The following is a 21109-nucleotide window of genomic DNA, read 5'->3' as shown; positions in this document are numbered from 1 at the left end:
GACGCTTGCCAAACAAGTCTCATATTTTTGCGAGCACCTGTTTTCAAGAAGGGTCGTCGAGCAGATGTGCAAAACTATAGGCTTATATCTCTTACATCGATCTGTTGTAGAATTTTAGAACACGTTTATGCTCGTGTATCATGTCATTTCTGGAAACCCAGAATCAACATGGATTCCGGAAACAGCGATCGTGTGAGACCCAACTAGCTTTATTTGTTCATGAGAAGACCCAGAAAATATTAGATACAGGCTCCCAGGTAGATGCCATTTTCCTTGACTTCCGGAAGGCGTTCGATACAGCTCCACAGTGTCGCCTGATAAACAAAGTAAGAGCCTACGGAATATCAGACCAGCTGTGTGGCTGGATTGAAGAGTTTTTAGCAAACAGAACACAGCATGTTGTTCTCAATGGAGAGACGTCTACAGACGTTAAAGCAACCTCTGGTGGGCCACAGGGGAGTGTTATGGGACCATTGCTTTTCACAATAGGTATAAATGACCTAGTAGATAGTGTCGGAAGTTCCATGCGGCTTTTCGCGGATGATGCCTTAGTATACAGAGAAGTTGCAGCATTAGAAAATTGCAGCGAAATGCAGGAAGCTCTGCAGTAGATAGGCACTTGGTGCAGGGAGTGGCAACTGACCCTTAACATAGACAAATGTAATGTATTGCGAATACATAGAAAGAAGGATCTTTTATTGTATGATTATATGATAGCGTAACAAACACTGCTAGCAGCTACTTCTGTAAAATATCCGGGAGTATGCGTACGGAACGATTTGAAGTGGAATGATCATATAAAATTAATTGTTGGTAAGGCGGGTGCCAGGTTGAGATTAATTGGGAGAGTCCTTAGAAAATGTGGTCCATCAACAACGGAGGTGGCTTACAAAACACTCGTTCGACCTATACTTGAGTATTGCTCATCAGTGTGGGATCCGTACCATGTCGGGTTGACAGAGGAGATAGAGAGGATTCAAAGAAGGTTTCGTCACAGGGTAAAGCGCCCTTCGCCACACACCGTTGGGTGGCTTGCGGAGTATATATGTAAATGTAGGTGTAGCGCTACTGCATTCACTGCATGTAGTGTCGCAATTCTGCTAAAATAGTTTCGAGGGAAGCACATACACTGCTTGACAAAAAAGTGATGCACTCAATACGGGGGAAAGAAACGAAATGAACCGTACGGATTGAGAGGGGGTATGCTGTTATTTCTATGATTACACAATTAAGTCAGATTTACAAAGAACTTGTGGTGATCAGAAAAAGTCGACAGGAACTTGACGACGAGTATGCCTGCCCTCAGCTTTCCAAACAGTCCAACATCAGGCGACTGTCGCATGTGAATGCTCCACTTATCTCGATACTGCACGACTGGACCAGCTAGCAAAATGGAGCCACACAAACTCTATCAGGGGCTGACAACGCAGTCTCACAAGTGTATGCAGCATCTCTGTGTCCGTAAAAGTGATAACTCAAAATTTGAAGCTATTCACGCCCCTTACAGCTGCATAGCCTACCGAGCCTGGTAACAACACTAGTGCACTCGGGTGGCCTTGATATTGGTGACAAAGAATTGCAACTCTTAACGATTTATATACACTCTGATTGTGTATAGGTATACGATGTAGATTGACAGCCGACCTTGTCTTCTGGGTACTCCACTTTCTCGGGGAGCGTAAACGAGGTCTTTCACAAACCCCCACAGAAAAGGAAAAAAAGCATACTATGAGATCAGGCGACCTTGCAGTCCATGGTGCAATGCGAATCTGTACGCCTGTAACACTTTTAGGAAATGCAGCGCTGTACTCTCGATGAAAATTGGCACCTGTTGAAACAGAGAAAGCGTAACGCTTCTTGCTACTTTGTTATCGCCATTTCGACTTGACACACTTTTGATAAGGAACAAGATAGCTAAAAGAGGAAAGAAGGGAGATCCCCAACTGGCAGTCACAGACCTAAGGCGTCATAGTAAACTTTTAGTTTCGATACCTGGAGGTTTTGTCTTCATTCTTATTCGAGGGATATTCGCAAAGTAATGTCCGATCGGTCGCGCCATGGAAACCACAGTGAAAATCCTACGAAGCTTTGCATAGATGTGTTGGGCAGTGTCTCTACGAGGGTCACTCCAAAAGAAATGCACACTATTTTTGTATAAATTCAGTTTTCATTCTGCATATGTGAAAGTCTTACAGTGTGTAGATACATCCTTCCCGCTTGTTCTCAAACTCAGTTCAACCTGTTCCCGTGAGTGGCGCCGTCACAGCACGTCTTCAAGATGGCTGCTACACTTGATGTTCGTCAGAAGCAACGTGCTGTCATAGAATTCCTGTGCTGTGAAAACGAGACAGTGGGAAACATCCACAAGAGATTGAAAAAGGTGTATGGAGATGCTGCTGTCGATCGCAGTACAGTTAGTCGGTGGGCAAGCAGCTTACGTGTTGAAAGCGGGCACAGAAATACTGAGGATTGTCCTCGCAGCGGCAGGCCTCGTACTGCACACACTCCAGACAATGTGCAGAGAGTTAACGAATTGGTGACTAGTGACAGACGCATCACAGTGAACGAATTGTCACGCTACGTTGGGACAGAGGAAGGGAGTGTTTGCAGAATACTGAAAGTGTTCGCGTTAAACAAGGTTTGTGCGAGATGGGTTCTCAGGATGTTGACAGTGGCTCACAGAGAAACAAGAAAACCGGTATGCAGCGAGCTTTTGGAACAGTACGAGAATAGTGGAGATGAATTTCTTGGAAGAATTGTGACAGGTGATGAAACATGGCTCCATCATTTTTCACCAGAGACGAAGAGGCAATCAGTGGAGTGGCATCATGCAAATTCACCCAAGAAAAAAAAATTCAAAACCACACCTTCTACTGGAAAAGTTATGGCTACGATGTTTTTCTTGCTTGTGGACATCATGCCAAGTGGAACCACCATAAATTCTGATGCATATGTGACGACACTGAAGAAACTTCAAGCTCAACTGAGTCGTGTTCGACCACATCGGCAAAAGTAGGAGGTTTTGCTGTTGCACGACAATGCACGGCCACATGTCAGTCAAAAAACCATGGAAGCGATCACAAAACTCGGATGGACAACACTGAAACACCCGCCTTACAGTCCTGACCTGGCTCCATGTGACTATCATCTCTTTGGGAAACTGAGAGACTCTGTTTGTGGAACAAGGTTTGAAGATGATGACTCCCTTGTGCACACTGTCAAACAGTGGCTCCAACAGGTTCGTCCAGAATTTTACTGTGCGGGTATACAGGCGCTTGTTGCAAGATGGCGTAAGGCAGTTGAGAGAGATGTAAATTATGTGGAGAAATGAAAATATTGTTCCTAAAGGATGTATCTCCACACTGTAAAACTTTCAAACATGTAGAATAAAAGATGGATTAAAAAAATAGTGTGCATTTCTTTTGGAGTGACCCTCGTAGTATGCCTGTCGATTGCCTCACGTCGCTCTTTTCAGTTCCGAGCTTACAGTGATCACGTATAGATGCCTAGAATATAGTATCTTCCGCCAAGTATGAGTCCCTGTGAGAGATTTCGCCTGATTTCATGCAGCTCACATAACGTAACTGACTTCATGATAATTCTCGACCGCACACTGCAGGGGCAGTGGGGACGCTCCTGCAGCGTTTTCGAAGGGAAGTGTCTGGTCACACACCATACAGCCCGGACTTGGCTCCCTCTGATAAGTCGTTGTCTCTGAAGACAACATGTTGGCACAGTCAGCGAGCTGCAGATCATCGTAGAGGATTGGCAGAAAGCGCAGGCGGCTGCCTTCTATGACGAGAGTATTGGAAACTTGGTACAATGGTACGACAAATGTCTCAGTCGGAGCGGCGACTATGTAGCTGGAAGGTGAAGCAAACAGTTGCAAATAAAACCTTTTTCATTTTAATTGTGGTCTCCATTTCGCGACCGGTCGCACCCCGTATAGTGGCCCTCGTAGAAGATACAGGGTGTTTCAAAAATGACCGGTATATTTGAAACGGCAATAAAAACTAAACGAGCAGCGATAGAAATACACCGTTTGTTGCAATATGCTTGGGACAACAGTACATTTTCAGGCAGACCAACTTTCGAAATTACAGTAGTTACAATTTTCAACAACAGATGGCGCTGCGGTCTGGGAAACTCTATAGTACGATATTTTTCACATATCCACCATGCGTAGCAATAATATGGCGTAGTCTCTGAATGAAATTACCCGAAACCTTTGACAACGTGTCTGGCGGAATGGCTTCACATGCAGATGAGATGTACTGCTTCAGCTGTTCAATTGTTTCTGGATTCTGGCGGTACACCTGGTCTTTCAAGTGTCCCCACAGAAAGAAGTCACAGGGGTTCATGTCTGGCGAATAGGGAGGCCAATCCACGCCGCCTCCTGTATGTTTCGGATAGCCCAAAGCAATCACACGATCATCGAAATATTCATTCAGGAAATTAAAGACGTCGGCCGTGCGATGTGGCCGGGCACCATCTTGCATAAACCACGAGGTGTTCGCAGTGTCGTCTAAGGCAGTTTGTACCGCCACAAATTCACGAAGAATGTCCAGATAGCGGATGCAGTAATCGTTTCGGATCTGAAAAATGGGCCAATGATTCCTTTGGAAGAAATGGCGGCCCAGACCAGTACTTTTTGAGGATGCAGGGATGATGGGACTGCAACTGGGGCTTTTCGGTTCCCCATATGCGCCAGTTCTGTTTATTGACGAAGCCGTCCAGGTAAAAATAAGCTTCGTCAGTAAACCAAATGCTGCCCACATGCATATCGCCGTCATCAATCCTGTGCACTATATCGTTAGCGAATGTCTCTCGTGCAGCAATGGTAGCGGCGCTGAGGGGTTGCCGCGTTTGAATTTTGTATGGATAGAGGTGTAAACTCTGGCGCATGAGACGATACGTGGACGTTGGCGTCATTTGGACCGCAGCTGCAACACGGCGAACGGAAACCTGAGGCCGCTGTTGGATCACCTGCTGCACTAGCTGCGCGTTGCCCTCTGTGGTTGCCGTACGCGGTCGCCCTACCTTTCCAGAACGTTCATCCGTCACGTTCCCAGTCCGTTGAAATTTTTCAAACAGATCCTTTATTGTATCGCTTTTCGGTCCTTTGGTTACATTAAACCTCTGTTGAAAACTTCGTCTTGTTGCAACAACACTGTGTTCTAGGCGGTGGAATTCCAACACCAGAAAAATCCTCTGTTCTAAGGAATAAACCATGTTGTCTACAGCACACTTGCACGTTGTGAACAGCACACGCTTACAGCAGAAAGACGACGTACAGAATGGCGCACACACAGACTGCGTTGTCTTCTATATCTTTCACATCACTTGCAGCGCCATCTGTTGTTGAAAATTGTAGCTACTGTAATTTCGAAAGTTTGTCCGCCTGAAAATGTACTGTTGTCCCAAGCATATTGCAACAAACGGTGTATTTCTATCGCTGTTCGTTTAGTTTTTATTGCCGTTTCAAATATACCGGTCATTTTTGAAACACCCTGTATAATATTGTGAAATCGAATGTATCTTTTTGAATTATCCTTTACATTAGAAACCACGATTAGGCGGAGGAAAGTAACTGTGATTGGTTAACCGAAAGATTATTCAGAATACTGTAACTAATAAATGTTGTTGGGAGCGGGCATGACCCTTCGTATCTCAGGTGATACAATGTTAAAATTCCTCGATTCCTATTTATGCGTGTCACGAGAGAGAGGTAGTTTCTTCGGTAGACTATGACAATGTCAGAGATGCAACTCCTTTTAAATGCCCTCTTAAGCGACACGACTGTATCAGTGATAAGTGGCATAGAAAATTTTAAGGGTTGCAACTTGAACATTATGTTTAGATCGCTAACGTCAGCAAGTGGTTTCACTCACTACTGAACACTCACCCATTGTTTTACGAGCTGGCCAAGTCGGTCTTATACGAAATGAATGCCGAAGTGTCATGCTATCTTAAAACTTGACATTAAGGAGAATTTTAAATGCACATACACATGCGCCACGTATAAAACATGGCTTGCTTTATTTACACACGACGTCTTGGAAGCAATAGATACAAATGAACAGTTAAGAACCATTTTGCTAGACTTCCGAAAGGTGCTCGACACTGTATAACTTACTAACCAATACTAAAGAGTATCTTCGTAAATATGTGATGGGCCGTGGGGTATTTGACTAATAGAGCCACATACGTTATACGGGGGTTCAGTCCCGGAAAGGCATGGAGATTTTTCCTCGTTCCAGTCCTTCCAGGACTGGTCCACTAAGCCTGCTCTCAAATGAGTAACGAGGATCTTTCTTGGGTATAAGGCGGCTGGGCCTGCCATTCTCCACCTCCACGGTCAAGAGAAACTGCATGTTGCCCGCAGTAAGGCCAACAGGCCCGACACGGCCTTGCGCCAAAGACTTTATCGTAGCCTTTACGTTGTACTGGACGATGAATGTGTCACAGAAGCAAACGTAAGACGTCAGTATGACCGATGTTAGAGTATTGTTCAAATGTTTAGGCTCCATAACAAGTGGGCTTGACACTACTCATGAACTAAACCAGAGACGCGCTGTTGGGATTGTAACAGGTCGATGTATTCCATATGAAAGTGTGGCAGAAGGGCTGGGGAACTTCAACGGGAATCCTCGAAAAACCAACGACGTAGTTCTCGCGAAACTCTGTTCCGTAAATTTAGAGAACCTATGTTTGAAGAAGAATACTCGACTATAAAGCTCCTACCATCGTATATCTTGCCTAGGGATCATTTTGAGAGAAGGGTAATGGAGGCTACGGCCCGTATAGTCTGGTACACATTGAAATTCCTGCGACACAGTATCGTAGCACTCCTCAACAGGAGCAAATCATAAAGACGTAACTCAGCTTTAGCGAGGGTCTGCATCATTTCGCGTTCGTTCCTCTAGCGGCGTGCTACGGTATTGTAGCGTGGGGATTTCAACGCATACCGTGATTGTGGACATGTACCTGCAAACAAATATACATGATTATTCGAAGAAAACGTTTACAAACTGACATGGCACACACGACGATCAGCAATCACGTAGGAACCGGGGTTCGCAAAGGCCATCCGGGGATCCTAAAAGGTGTTGAAGCTACTTAGTTACGTGTTACAGATAGACGTCCACTACAAGAGATGCTCAAAGTTTGTCCAGATGTATCGAGACATGTCTGACATCGACGCTGCATAGCACGGCGCACCCTCTCAAAGATTCCTGGTGTACCTCGAAGACGTCCTGCTGCCGCTACAATCCGGCTCACTAGGTTCTCAGGCGATGTAACATGTGTTTCATACACGAGGCCCTTCATACAACCATACAGGAAAAAAATCGATTGGAGACAGATCACGTGATCGTAGTGGCCACGTGACTGGCCAACGGCGACCAATCCAGAGACCCGGAAAAGTTGCCTGTAGATACTGAAATGTGCGAGGGCTCCGTCGTGCTGGAATCGAATGAGGCGACGGATTGGCATGGGGACGTCATTCAGCGTGTCCGTCAGAACCTCTCGCAGGAATACGAGATACAAGGGACCCTCAAGTCGGCCGGGATAATGTATGGCCCAATTAAACAGTCCTCGACGATGCCTGCCCACACTTTAAAGGTAAATTTGCGTTGTGAGGCATGCATACGTGTAGCATGTGGGTTCATATCCGCCCATGTATGCAGGTTGTGAACGTTCATCACACCGTCGAGTGAGAACACGGCCTCATCAAAATGGTTCAAATGGCTCTAAGCACTATGGGTCATCAGTCCCCTATACTTAGAACTACTTAAACCTAACTAACCTAAGGACATCACACACATCCATGCCCGAGGCAGGATTCGAACCTGCGACCGTAGTAGCAGCGCGGTTCCGGACTGAAGAGCCTAGAACCACTCGGGCACAGCGGCCGGCACAGCCTCATCGAGGAAGAGGACACTCGGTATGAAGCTTCGGTCTGCAGCGAATTCCTGCCGAAACCACCGCGCAAATCATAAGTGCTTTTTGTAGTCCTCCGGTTGCAATACCTGGACGCATTGGAAATGAAACAGAGGCAGTCCTTTGTCGTGTACAATGGAGGGTTCGGAAATGTCAGTGGCGACGTGCACTGCACCATTTCGAGAACGCTTTTTCCGCCTCAACTGTCCGTGTTGTTCGTTGACGACCACATCCGGCTTGTGCACATGGAACGAGCCGGTTTCGCACAATCGGCGATGCAGGGTGGCGAATAGTGTGTGGCACTGCACCTTTCTATTGGGATACTTCGCACGACATAGTCGCACGGCTTCTTGTCCATTGCAGTCGGGCGCGCCGATTAAATGCAGCTGAGCTATTTCGCGGTACCTATAGCTAACCATGTTACTGCCAACGCTTCCACAGTGTGAATGGCGACGGACTCGATGCGCTCCACCCGCGTTTGTATAGCAACGTCTCTCGTGACCATAACGCTCTCTCGTGCCGTTTGCGGTCCCCGTTTCATATGTGATTATTGATCCTTGTTGTATGCCCCCCGATATGCCATGACAGTTTGTAAACGTCGTTTTGAATCATTCTGTAAACACTATCCAGTAATATTAATATGACCATCGCCTATGTTCGACGTCAATGTGCAATAACCACTCACAGGCAGCAGGTGGCACCACTAGCAGTGGAGGGTATACAGGGTGGTCGGAAATTCCCGTTACAGACTTCTAGGGCTTGTAGAGGGGAGTGAGTACATCGTATTTTGAACAGGAAACCATGTCTGGAAACGTCACGCAACGGAACTACAGAGCGTCAAATTCATACTTAACTGGAAGAATGCAGAAAGTTGAAATAAGAGGTTCATGTAATGGTAAAACAACAGCTGATTCCTCAAACTGGGGGCTATCAAGTACGGGATCCCACAGGGTTCGGTCTTAGGTCCTTTACTGTTCTTGATGTACATTAATGACTTACCATTCCACATTGATGAAGATGCAAAGTTAGTTCTTTTTGCTGATGATACAAGTATAGCAATAACATTCAAAAACCAAGAACTAAGTGATGTAATTGTAAATGATGTTTTTCACAAAATTATTAAGTGGTTCTCAGCAAACGGACTCTTTTTAAATTTTGATAAAACACGGTATAGACAGTTCCGTACAGTAAATGGCACAACTCCAGTAATAAATATAGACTTTGAACAGAAGTCTGTAGCTAAGGTAGAATTTTCAAAATTTTTAGGCGTGTCCGTTGATGAGAGGTTAAACTGGAAGCAACGCATTGATGGTCTGCTGAAACGTCTGAGTTCAGCTACGTATGCTATTAGGGTTATTGCAAATTTTGGTGATAAGAATCTCAGTAAATTAGCTTACTATGCCTACTTTCATTCACTGCTTTCGTATGGCATCATATTCTGGGGTAATTCATCGTTGAGCAGAAAAGTATTCATTGCTCAAAAACGTGTAATCAGAATAATTGCTGGAGCCCACCCACGGTCATCCTGCAGACATCTATTTAAGGATCTAGGGATCCTCACAGTAACCTCACAGTATATATATTCACTTGTGAAATTTGTTGTTAATAATCCAACCCAGTTCAAAAGTAATAGCAGTCTGCATAGCAATAACACCAGGAGAACGGATGATCTTCACTATGCAGGGTTAAATCTGACTTTGGCACGGAAAGGGGTAAATTATGCTGCCACAAAAGTCTTTGGTCACCTACCAAACAGCATCAAAAGCCTGACAGATAGCCAACCAACAATTAAAAATAAATTAAAAGAATTTCTAGATGACAACTCCTTCTACTCATTGGCTGAATTTTTAGATATAAATTAAGGGAGGGAAAAAAAACAACTTAAACATTAGTGTAATGCAATATTTTGTGTAATGTAATATCTTGTACAGACATCTTTTATTAACCTGACACGTTCCACATCATTACGAAGTGTCGTATTCATGATCTATGGAACAAGTATTAATCTAATCTAATCTAATCTAATAGGCGTCTGTAAATGTACTTATACACGGGGTGATTCCGTGATGATGTTACAGACTTTCTAGGATGATGGAGAACGATATATGTATTAATTTGAAGTAAGGATCCCTGCACCGGAAACGAACGAGTCGAACGTCATAAACCAAAACCGTTCTGATACGTCTTACAGTTGAATACATGTACCGGTTCTTGTGTTGCGAAGAGTGTAGGGCTGGTAACTTTCAGAGGTGGTGGTATGGACAAAAACAAGAAAAAATGTCCAGTAAACGTGGGCTCTAAAATGCATACCTGAGGAGTTATGACCATTCGTTCATTTTGACTAACGTGAAACACATCTCCTCTATTGAGCAAGTGTTCATAGCTGTTAACGTACGCACTTTGGAGTCCACATTTATTGGACGTTTTTTCTTGTTTTTGTCCATACTACCACCTCTGAAAGTTACCAGCCATACACTCTTCGCAACACAAGAACCGGTACATGTATTCAACTGTAAGAGGTATCAGAGCGGTCTTCGTTTATGACGTTCGACTCGTTCGTTTCCGGTACAGGGAGCCTTACTTCAAATTAATACATTTATCGTTCTCCATCAGCCTAGAAAGTCTGTAACATCATCACGGAATCACCCCGTGTATATACGTACTTTTTCAGACGCCCGCGCCTATAACTTTGACGCTCTGACGCTCTGTAGTCTCGTTGGGTGACATTTCCGGATATCGGTTCCTGTTCAAAATACGATGTACTCACTCCCCTATACAGGCCCTAGAGGTCTGTAACGGGAATTTCCGACCACCCTGTATAAACCGTGACGGGGAGGGGGGGAGAGGGCGACACGGAAACAGCAATGCAGTCTTTGTTTTAATGTGGAAACGGAGCGATTTGTGTGTGTCCAAAAGGGAATGATCGTTGGCTTTCGGGCCAAGATGACTGTGGTGGTCGACGGCTGCAGAGTGTGTACAGGCGAACTGACGAGCAGTTGTTGAGCAACTGACCACTTACATGAACCAAGGGGCAACAGTTTCTCCTCAACGACCGTTCAGCGAACGTTGCTGCTTCAGGCCTCTACAGCAGGCGCCTGGTTCTGCGGCACGGCACGTTACTTTTTTACCGCCCTGCCAGTGTCCAGCAATGTTCATTTGTCTTACTAAAAGCTGTAGTAGAAAATACTAGACCACTACTGTCTACTGCAAGTCGCAACATACATAGAATTGTCCGGTAAACAGGATGTGGCTAGCTACTGAAATAAAAGTTTTAACTTGGCAATGTAAATTTTCAGGTGTATTTTTACGCTAAAGATCACAGTTAATACTGCCAAGTCTGTACTAAGTGGCAACACAATAACACAATGTAAAGTTCACACGCACACCACAATCACAGACGTAGCCAGTTTATGGTATTTACACCCATTACCGAAGTTAATAGAGTTCGCCGGATCGTTTAGTTATGAAAATGCTCGCTCAAATGTTGTGCACTCTGCTCTACACGTAATACCTGTTCCAGTCTTAGATCGCACAACACACCACGCGGTTTTAACTAACAGTCAAAAGCAATAATTTTGATATTCCGTCCGAAATTCCACGCGACTTTCACTATACCGTTCACTTAAATACACTTTATACTACTTCGCGAACTCGTAATTAGCATTTTTCCGCGATTTTACAGTACTTTCGCCGGAGCTGCTTTCAATGACATGTTACTAGTTCGAACCCTCAGCCCCAACTCCCCTATATCACACCAAAGGCTTTGTTCCCAGCATAGATTGGCGCGAGCCTGCGTTTTTCTGATTGGCTGATATCACAAACAGCAAATCAGGTTGCAGCATTATCCCGCGCTAACCCGCGCTTTACTTCAGTGACCAATCATAGTAAAACATTTCTTTCTATGGCAATTGCTAAATAAATAAATTTAGAAAAGTATCAAATATAAAATTACTCCTTCTGAAATTACCGATTAATTTGTGTTCTACTCACGATTTATTAGTACCATAAACTGACTGCACATTTAATTATAGTAAATCCCCTGTATAGTTTAACTGGTACTTCGTGAATAAAACAAAACAATTTTCATTTACCTCTGTTCTTCTTCACTCATACAACACTCACACTGCTAGTTACTACATATATAAAACAATTATAATTATGCAAATACATTAAATATTAATCAAACATAACTTTACAACATTGTTTTGACTACGACTGCTAGCACTGTCTGTCAACTGCTGACCTCTGCCGCCTACTAGTACAACTACGTGCTGGTCTGTAACTCAGGTCCACGTCAGCTGGTGACATCTGAAGATGACTCATGCCTATAACGAATAACGATATCGTCCTAACAAGTGACAGGAGCGATGCGAAGGCGCTACGCCTCAGTTCGTGCACCCATGCTGATCGCTGTTCATCGGCGCCGAAGATTGGAGTTTGCACGCCAGTACGGCAGCTGGACGTCCACTGAGTTGCGACAGGTCGCCCTTTCAGATCAGTCACGTTTTATACTCAATCGGACATATGGCCTTTGACCTAAATGGCCCCGCAACAGTCGTTGGGAGGGCTAGGCTGGAGGAGGGAATGTTATGGTCTGGGGAATGTTTTTGTGACATTACCTCGGTGATCTCGTTATTCTGGAAGGCACAATGGATCAGCACAAGAATGCATCTGTTCTTAGAAACCATGTCAACCCCTACACAAAGTTGTTTTTCCTCGGCGCTATGGCATTTACCACCAGGACAATGTCATACAGCTTGCAGCGGATGTGCGTGGTTCAGAAAGCACCGAGACGACTTTACCGTACTCCCCTCGCCACCAAACCCCCCATATTTAAACTGAATCGAGAATCTGTGACACTACTTTGATCGGGCAGTTCGAGCCGTGGATCAGCTGTGAAACCTAGCGCAGCTGGACACGGTACTGGAGCCAGCATGGCTCTATATTGCTGTCTGTATCTTCCTGAACGTCATTGACTCTCTTCCAGCACGTCCGCGCTACGATTGGTGGTTTTCAGGTTCTTGACAGGTGGTCACTCTAATGTAACTGGACAGTGTAGTTAATTAGGTAAATATGACGGGCATGCACAAAGTAAGAATACAACTGTTAAAGATAAAAAAAGAATATATTTTAATGAAACTTACGTGCTATGTGCCAAAGTGTGTTATTATTTCTCCATATAATCGCTATTTAGGTAACGCGCTTTTGGAGACTCGGCTCCGCTTTTGTATAATCTAATCTTCCACTTTGTCGCAGTCTCCATGATCTCCTTATCGGTCGAAAAGCGCTGTCCACCCAAGAACTCCTACAATTTACTGAAAAAATACTAATCTGAGGGTGCCAGGCTAAGGGAGTAGGGAGGGTGCGTCACAACGTCCCAGCCAAACGACACGATCAAGTCATTATCAGACGGGCGTTATAGTGTCCAGCGTAGCCAACAAGGAGTGACACATCACGAGTCAGCATATCCCTCCTTTTGTCTTTGATTTTTTCAGGGTCTCACAAAATACAGCAGCATTGAGGTAGTCTCTTTGGGCATGAAATCGACCAACAAGAGCCCCTTCTGGTCCCAAAGCACGTACGCCATAACTTTCCTCTCTGAAGGTTGAATGTTGAATTTTTTGGAGGATGAGAATGGGTATGGCTTCACTGCAGAGATTGCCTTTTTTACTGAGGAATATAGTGACACACCCACGTTTCGTCACAACTGAGTCGACAATGGATTTACCCACAGTTTGAAGACGTTAAGAAATTAGCACGCAGCCGACACGCGATTTTCACGGCGTTCAGAATTCAACATTTTTGGCACCCAAGTATTTCTGACACAATTTTACCCAGGTAACTTTGTGAAACGTGTGGAAAACTTTCTTTAAGGAAGTCAAGAGTCAAACGATCAACAACGCGAACTTTTTCTTCAACCTGCTGTACAAGCTCTTCTGAAACGACAGACAGTCTCTCATTTCTTTTTCTCCGTGAGTGTCGGTACGGCCTTTTTCGAACAACCTAACCCACTTGGTAACATTCTGGCGATTCATTACCTCCAGTACGTAGGTTTCCACAGGCTAGCCATGGATACAGGCCGCTGATTGGTTACGCGAAGTGAGGACTGCTGTGGATGGAGCAAACGGAGGGCGCACTTTATGTTCAAATGTGTGTGAAATCTTATGGGACTTAACTGCTAAGGTCATCAGTCCCTAAGCTTACACACTACTTAACCTAAATTATCCTAAGGACAAACACACACACCCATGCCCGAGGGAGGACTCGAACCTCCGCCGGGACCGGCCGCACAGTCCATGACTGCAGCGCCTGAACCGCTAAGCTAATCCAGCGCTGCCCGCACTTTGTGACGTGTTATGCTGCTACGACGACATTTCGTAACCGAATGAGGCGCTCGATGGCTTCATTTAACAGTTACGAACACCTGTTCACGTCACGGGTGCCAACTCTGAAAACTAATCCTTACGTCTTACACAGCATTTGTATTCTTACTTTCTGGATGTACCTCCTATTTTTTGAGGTGATTACTCATCGTATTTTTTATTTTATTTGGCGTTATTGATCATATACCAAAACCTCTTCTATTGATATTTCTTTCGACTTAGCATTTACCAGTTGAAATACGAAGTTTAGAACGAAGAGGCATCATAGCTAATTCATAATGAAACTTATTCAGTGGAAGGCAGTAAAATGCGTTTGTTTCTAAATGCCATCCCGACTGGGATTGGTTCTAAGTTTTTATCTTTTCGTAAAAAAATTGTTGTTTCCATATTGACTCAGAGAAGATATTCCCGAAAATAAATAAAATTGCCGCGATTTAAAGCAACGCATCGTTACTGTCTGATACTTAGACTGATTATTCGTTTTTGCACGCGTGAAACAAACGCTTCTGAGGTCTGAGGTTGCGACAAACGCATCTAGTCGACTCGCGGCTTAACCCTACACCCTACCCCCAGGGAGAAGTTGTTACATGATCAACTGAGGGCAGAGAATTTCAGCACTGTTAGAGATGTTCCATGATATACTTGAGAATTTGCTTACTTTTAACAAGACTCTCGGGCGAGAAGTCTTCCGAAGTAAGAGTGATTTCAGGTGTGCCGCAGGGGAGTGTCGTAGGACCGTTGCTCACAATATACATAAATGACCTTGTGGATAACATCGGAAGTTCACTGAGGCTTTTTGCTGATGATGCTGTAGTATATCGAGAGGTTGTAACAATGGAAAATTGTACTGAAATGCAGGAGGATCTGGAGCGAATTGACGCATGGTGCAGGGAATGGCAATTGAATCTCAATGTAGACAAGTGTAATGTGCTCCGAATACATAGAAAGAAAGATCCTTTATCATTTAGCTACAATGTAGCAGGTCAGCAACTGGAAGCAGTTAATTCCATAAATTATCTGGGAGTACGCATTAGGAGTGATTTAAAATGGAATGATCATATAAAGTTGATCGTCGGTAAAGCAGATGCCAGACTGAGATTCATTGGAAGAATCCTAAAGAAATGCTATCCGAAAACAAAGGAAGTAGGTTACAGTACACTTGTTCGCCCACTGCTTGAATATTGCTCACCAGTGTGGGATCCGTACCAGATAGGGTTGATAGAAGAGATAGGGAAGATCCAACGGAGAGCAGCGCGCTTCGTTACAGTATCATTTAGTAATCGCGAAAGCGTTACGGAGATGATAGATAAACTCCAGTGGAAGACTCTGCAGGAGAGACGCTCAATAGCTCGGTACGGGCTTTTGTTGCAGTTTCGAGAACATACCTTCACCGAGGAGTCAGGCAGTATATTGCTCCCTTCTACGTATATCTCGCGAAGAGACCATGAGGATAAAATCAGAGAGATTAGAGCCCACACAGAGGCATACCGACAATCTTTTTTTCCACGAACAATATGAGACTGGAATAGAAGGGAGAACCGATAGAGGTACTCTAAGTACCATCCGCAACACAGCGTCAGGTGGCTTTCGGGGTATGGATGTAGATGTAGATGTAGCGTAAGTTAGTGTAAGCTAGATTAAGTAGTGCATAAGCTTAGGGACCGATGACCTCAGCAGTTTGGTGCCATAAGTCCTTACCACAGATTTTTTTCCACATGCATTAATCTTTCTTTGCGAAACCTTGTTGAAGTAAATTATTGCAACTGATACTATTTTACAGGCTGCCTTGGACAGCTTTGGTTGGCTATCGTTTTCTTTTAGGAGAGGTGTTCCCGCACGTAAGTTATTCAGTAAACTTGCCTCTGTGTGCCCCTACCAGAGTGTCCTAGGGGGCTGTATGTGGCAGTGTTCCTGTTTGACATTGTCACTCAGCTATGCTTGTTGTCTATATGTTGCGTCATACTACTCCAGATTACTTGGGAATTCTAGTTACATTACCAGGTGATAAGGAGACTTGACATACAGTTTCTTTTAACTGAATGTAGGCTGTGGTATGTTGAGTTGTTCCATATGTGAAGTGACAATCCTGCTTATTTTCCAGAAAATAAAATATCCACGATCGGTTTTCTTCATTGTGAGCAATGAGTTCTGTGAAAGGTTCACATACTATGGAATGCGAAGTAAGTACAGCTTTTTTCTTGTTTTTGAAAATGCTTCTATAGGCTTTAATGAACTTCTGCACTTACATTATGTTAATATGTCTATTTCAGCTGTTCTTTCAATATATCTCAGGAACATTTTGGGATATACAGATGAAGTTTCAACAATTATTTATCACACGTATACTATGTTATGTTATTTCTTTCCAATATTTGGAGGAATTTTAGCTGACAGCTTTTTAGGCAAGTTCAGGTCAGTAAAAGAAGCTAACCAGCTTCTACAATCCATTGTTTGAATGACTACAATACTTACGAACATTAATAAATGTTTGTTTGAAATGTTACCTCATATTTACATCTGTTTAAAAATTTGAACGGTAATATTTTTATTTCATTTGATTTTTCAGTTACTTAATTTTGTCACAAAGATTTTTTTGTCTTTTCAGGACTATACTGTATTTGTCGATAGTGTATGCTATAGGGTCCATAGTGCTGTCTTTGGCTGCTGCAGATGATGCTATTCCGGGGATGCCCTCACAGTAAGTTTTTAAAAGACATCGTAGTGACAGTATGTGTGGTACCGGAACCATTTCTATAATGATGTGGCTACCAGGTTTTGTTTCAGTGATCCTCTAACGACTGCAAAATATGTACATAATTTTAGATCTTAAAAAACAACTCAGAGTTTATGTCAGATAAGTTGCGTTTCTACAAAATGTCTGTGTGTACGCTGTTTGTTTTACTCGCTGTATTCTATACTCGATTGATTGGACAGTCATATGGACGTTTCAAGAAGGAGTTACATAACTCTGCAAGCGATAACATATTGTACGCATAATCAGCAGAAAATAAAGGCAAAACAGTGCAAGCGAAATCTCTATTGATTCCTGCAGGCGAGTTTTCCAGTCTCCGAAGTAGTCATGTTAAACAAGCCGAAGTAGAATCCATAACTTTGTTTAGAAACTTGTAGCATGTGAAATGCGAAACAGTAATCCAAGTACCCTTACTATTGTTATTAAACTAAACTGTTTCTCACTGTACATATTTCTGAGAAGTATGTAGAGGCACATAAGAAACGCATACTGAGTTTGCTTGTCTCGTCCCGTATTGTCACTGCACTGTAACTGAAATAAGTAAATAAGAACTTGATAAGACACTGACGGAAATAATCGGAACACCAAACAAATAACTCATGTAGAGTAATGAAATTTGGGGCATACATTTGTCTAGGTTTCATACTTAAGTGATTAACACTGCAAGATTACAGCGCAATGTAAGAGCGAGATAAGCCATCGCAAATGCGAATTGCTGGTACATTACCGATCGGTGTAACCGCCAGAATGTTGAATACAAACATGCAGACGTGTATGCACTATGTTGTACAGGTACCGGATGGTATGGAGTTCCACGTCTGTTGCACTTCATCGGTCAATATAGGGACAGTTAATGCAGTTTGCGGATGACGCTGGCATTGTCGTTCGATGATGTCCCATATATGCTCGATTGGAGATAGATATGGTGCTCGAATAGGCCAAAGCAACATGTCGACACTCTGTAGAACATGTTGGGTTACAACAGCGGTATTTGGGCGAGCGTTATCCTGTTGGAGAGCACCCTATGGACCGTTGTTCATGAATGGCAGCACAACAGGTCGAGTCATCAGATTGACGTACAAATTTGCTATCAGGATGCGTGGGATAACAACGAGAGTGCTCCTGCTATCATTCGAAATCACATCCCAGCCCATAACTCCAGGTGTAGACAGGTTGGTTTCAGGCTTTCAACTGACCTTCTTCTAACCAACACAGAGCCATCACTGGCACCGAGACAGAACCGGCTTTCATCAGAAAACAAACAGACCTCCACCCTGTCCTCCAATGAGCTCTCACTTAACACCATTGGTCGCAAATCGCGGTGGTTTGGGGCCAGTGGAAAGCACGCTACAGAACTTCTGACTCGGGGCTGTCCTTGAAGTAACCGGTTTGTAACAGTTCGTTGTGTCACTATGGTGCCAACTGCTGCTCAAATTCCAACTGCAGCTGTAGAACAATGCGTCAGAGCCATGTGCCGAACACGATGGTTTTCCCTCTTGGAAGCGCCACGTGCCCACCCGGAGCCCGGTCTTCTTGCGACACAGATTATTTTGATCACGGCTGCCAACAATCATGTACAGTGCCTCCATTCCCGCTAAGTCTTCCAGCAGTACCGCAGAAGAAACATCTAGCTTCTCGTAGCCGTATTACACGACCTCGCTCAAACTCAGTGAGGTGTTGATAATGGCGTCTTTGTCGCCTTAAAGACATTCACGAGTAACGTCACGTCCAATTTCAAAGGTAACTAATACTCACGACCGTTAAGCCTGTATTTAAAGCAAACGTGATTTCCATCCTCATATTGGTGCTTCTAGCGCCACTCTTACACGACTGGGCGAAATTTGAACAGACGTCATCTTTCAGATGTAGGAACGCGCCAGCCAACTTTCGTTTATGTCAAACAACTCCAGCTTGAAACTTCCTGGCAGATTGAAACTGTGTGCCCGACCGAGACTCGAACTCGGGAAAGGTCCCGAGTTCGAGTCTCGGTCGGGCACACAGTTTTAATCTGCCAGGAAGTTTCATATCAGCGCACACTCCGCTGCAGAGTGAAAATCTCATTCTGGAAACCTCCCCCAGGCTGTGGCTAAGCCATGTCTCCACAATATCCTTTCTTTCAGGAGTGCTAGTTCTGCAAGGTTCGCAGGAGAGCTTCTGTAAAGTTTGGAAGGTAGGAGACGAGATACTGGCAGAAGTAAAGCTGTGAGTACCGGGCGTGAGCCCTGCTTCGGTAGCTCAGATGGTAGAGCGCTTGCCCGCGAAAGGCAAAGGTCCCGAGTTCGAGTCTCGGTCGGGCACACAGTTTTAATCTGCCAGGAAGTTTCATATCAGCGCACACTCCGCTGCAGAGTGAAAATCTCATTCTGGGAACTCCAGCTTGGTGTTGCGATTTTTTTTCCGTCAGCGTATCTGCCACGGAGGCACGGAGAACATTAGATGATCCGAATATTATGTGTAGAACACAGTCTCAACTGGACAGTAAAAAATTGTGAAACGACGCATTGCCGATGTGAAGCATCCATTTTGAAGTTTCCTTCTACAAGATAAATCAGTTTCCTTCTACAAGAAAAATCAGTTTCCTTCTACAAGATAAGTCTTACAATTACTGACAATATCCAAACGCAACAAAATATCTGATTACATAATCTTTCAGAGTCTGGGATGGTTTTTCGAGCTCAGTACACAAAACGGAGCAAGTCGCAAGATGAAATGCAAGGGACGAGTGGACATATCATCGAAATGCTGTGGCCGTCGTTATCAGACAAGTACAGTAGTTCGCCTGCTAACGGAAGCTGTTTACTTTACACCTAGGCATAGTAAGCAATATCTCTGTATGCCGAACCCAAGAGAAAAAGAGGGCGCCAGCGCGTGCCTGGCAAATGTCAAATTAATATTACTTTTTATTATCGTTATGCTACTTTAACCCTACGTTTTTATATTATGAGTACTACACTTTTACATGCAGATTAGCATAAAAACTCTTTGCAGATTCTTTGCAAAACCTTAGTGACGAAGTTGTAGCTCCACAACACTAATTGTAGACATTTTATAGTATCAGTTTGAGTTTAGATGTCGAATCCGAACTCCACCTGAACCTGCCACCTGTTTCAGTATGCCAATGACACCGCTTTCCTAGTTCTCTACCCTACACTTCAGAAATTCCATACATCCATCCAAATCAATCTCAATCTGTTTACCTCCTGGTGGAACCAATGACACCTCAAGATCAACCGCTCCAAAGTCAAAGCTATACTTACAGGAAGAACCGCAGGCAGTTACATATACACTAAAATGTCTTGGAATAACCCTCGACCGGCAACTAACATGGAAACCTCACCTACTAACCATCCAGCATAAAACCCACAACAGACTAAAACCACTCACAGGCCAAATATGGGGATTGCACCCCTCCATTATCCTCCTCATCTACAAAATCTGTATCCGACCCATCCTCTCCTATCCAAATTTTGCATGAATATTCGTTGCTCCTAAGTTCTATCGGTCCCTTCAAATCCTTGAAAGTCATGCGTTTTCCTTCCCGCACGTGGATCTTCTATCATCTCATCAAATTTCCACCCATCTTGACCCACATTGAACACCTCCGCAGATCTTAAACTATTCGCAAAGTAAATTCCAATGACCCCACTATTTCCCCTCTGATCCTGGTATGCTGCTATGCCTTTTCCAACACATCCCATCGTCCTTACATCCATCCTCTTCATCTTCCACCCCAATGCAACTTAGCTCACTCAATCTTCAGCAGAAAAATAGTCATGACACTTATATTCCAGTGTCGATTAGGTTTTACGCTGCCTCATTAGAACTCAGCAATATTTAACATATACAAATTTTCGGCGACCTAAATTTTGAAGAACTTTTTTCGTTTGAGTAGCAGTTACGACGAGGTCATTCTGTTCAAGATACCCCATTATGTTTGAGCTCAGGGTATATTTTAAGATTCTGCAAAAATCTGTGTCAAGGATATCAGACGCCAGATTTGTGGAACGTTTCTACAACACTATTTGGAAATGGC

At 43.9% G+C, this 21109-nt stretch overlaps 1 protein-coding gene across 1 annotated transcript in view; it reads left to right on the top strand.

The window, feature by feature from the left end:
• Nucleotides 1-21109, top strand: part of LOC124613375 (solute carrier family 15 member 1-like) — a 212821-nt gene that overhangs the window by 117209 nt on the left and 74503 nt on the right. Inside the window, exons 4-6 of the mRNA XM_047142076.1 lie at nucleotides 16426-16504; nucleotides 16595-16736; nucleotides 16930-17022. Of these exons, the coding sequence (XP_046998032.1) occupies nucleotides 16426-16504; nucleotides 16595-16736; nucleotides 16930-17022 (314 nt within the window). The remainder of the gene's footprint in view (nucleotides 1-16425; nucleotides 16505-16594; nucleotides 16737-16929; nucleotides 17023-21109) is intronic.

This window comes from Schistocerca americana, chromosome 4, assembly GCF_021461395.2.
Source record: "Schistocerca americana isolate TAMUIC-IGC-003095 chromosome 4, iqSchAmer2.1, whole genome shotgun sequence".
Taxonomy (NCBI): Eukaryota; Metazoa; Arthropoda; class Insecta; order Orthoptera; family Acrididae; genus Schistocerca; species Schistocerca americana.
Note: the sequence above shows the minus strand (reverse complement) of the source record. Positions and strands in the feature narration are given on the sequence as shown.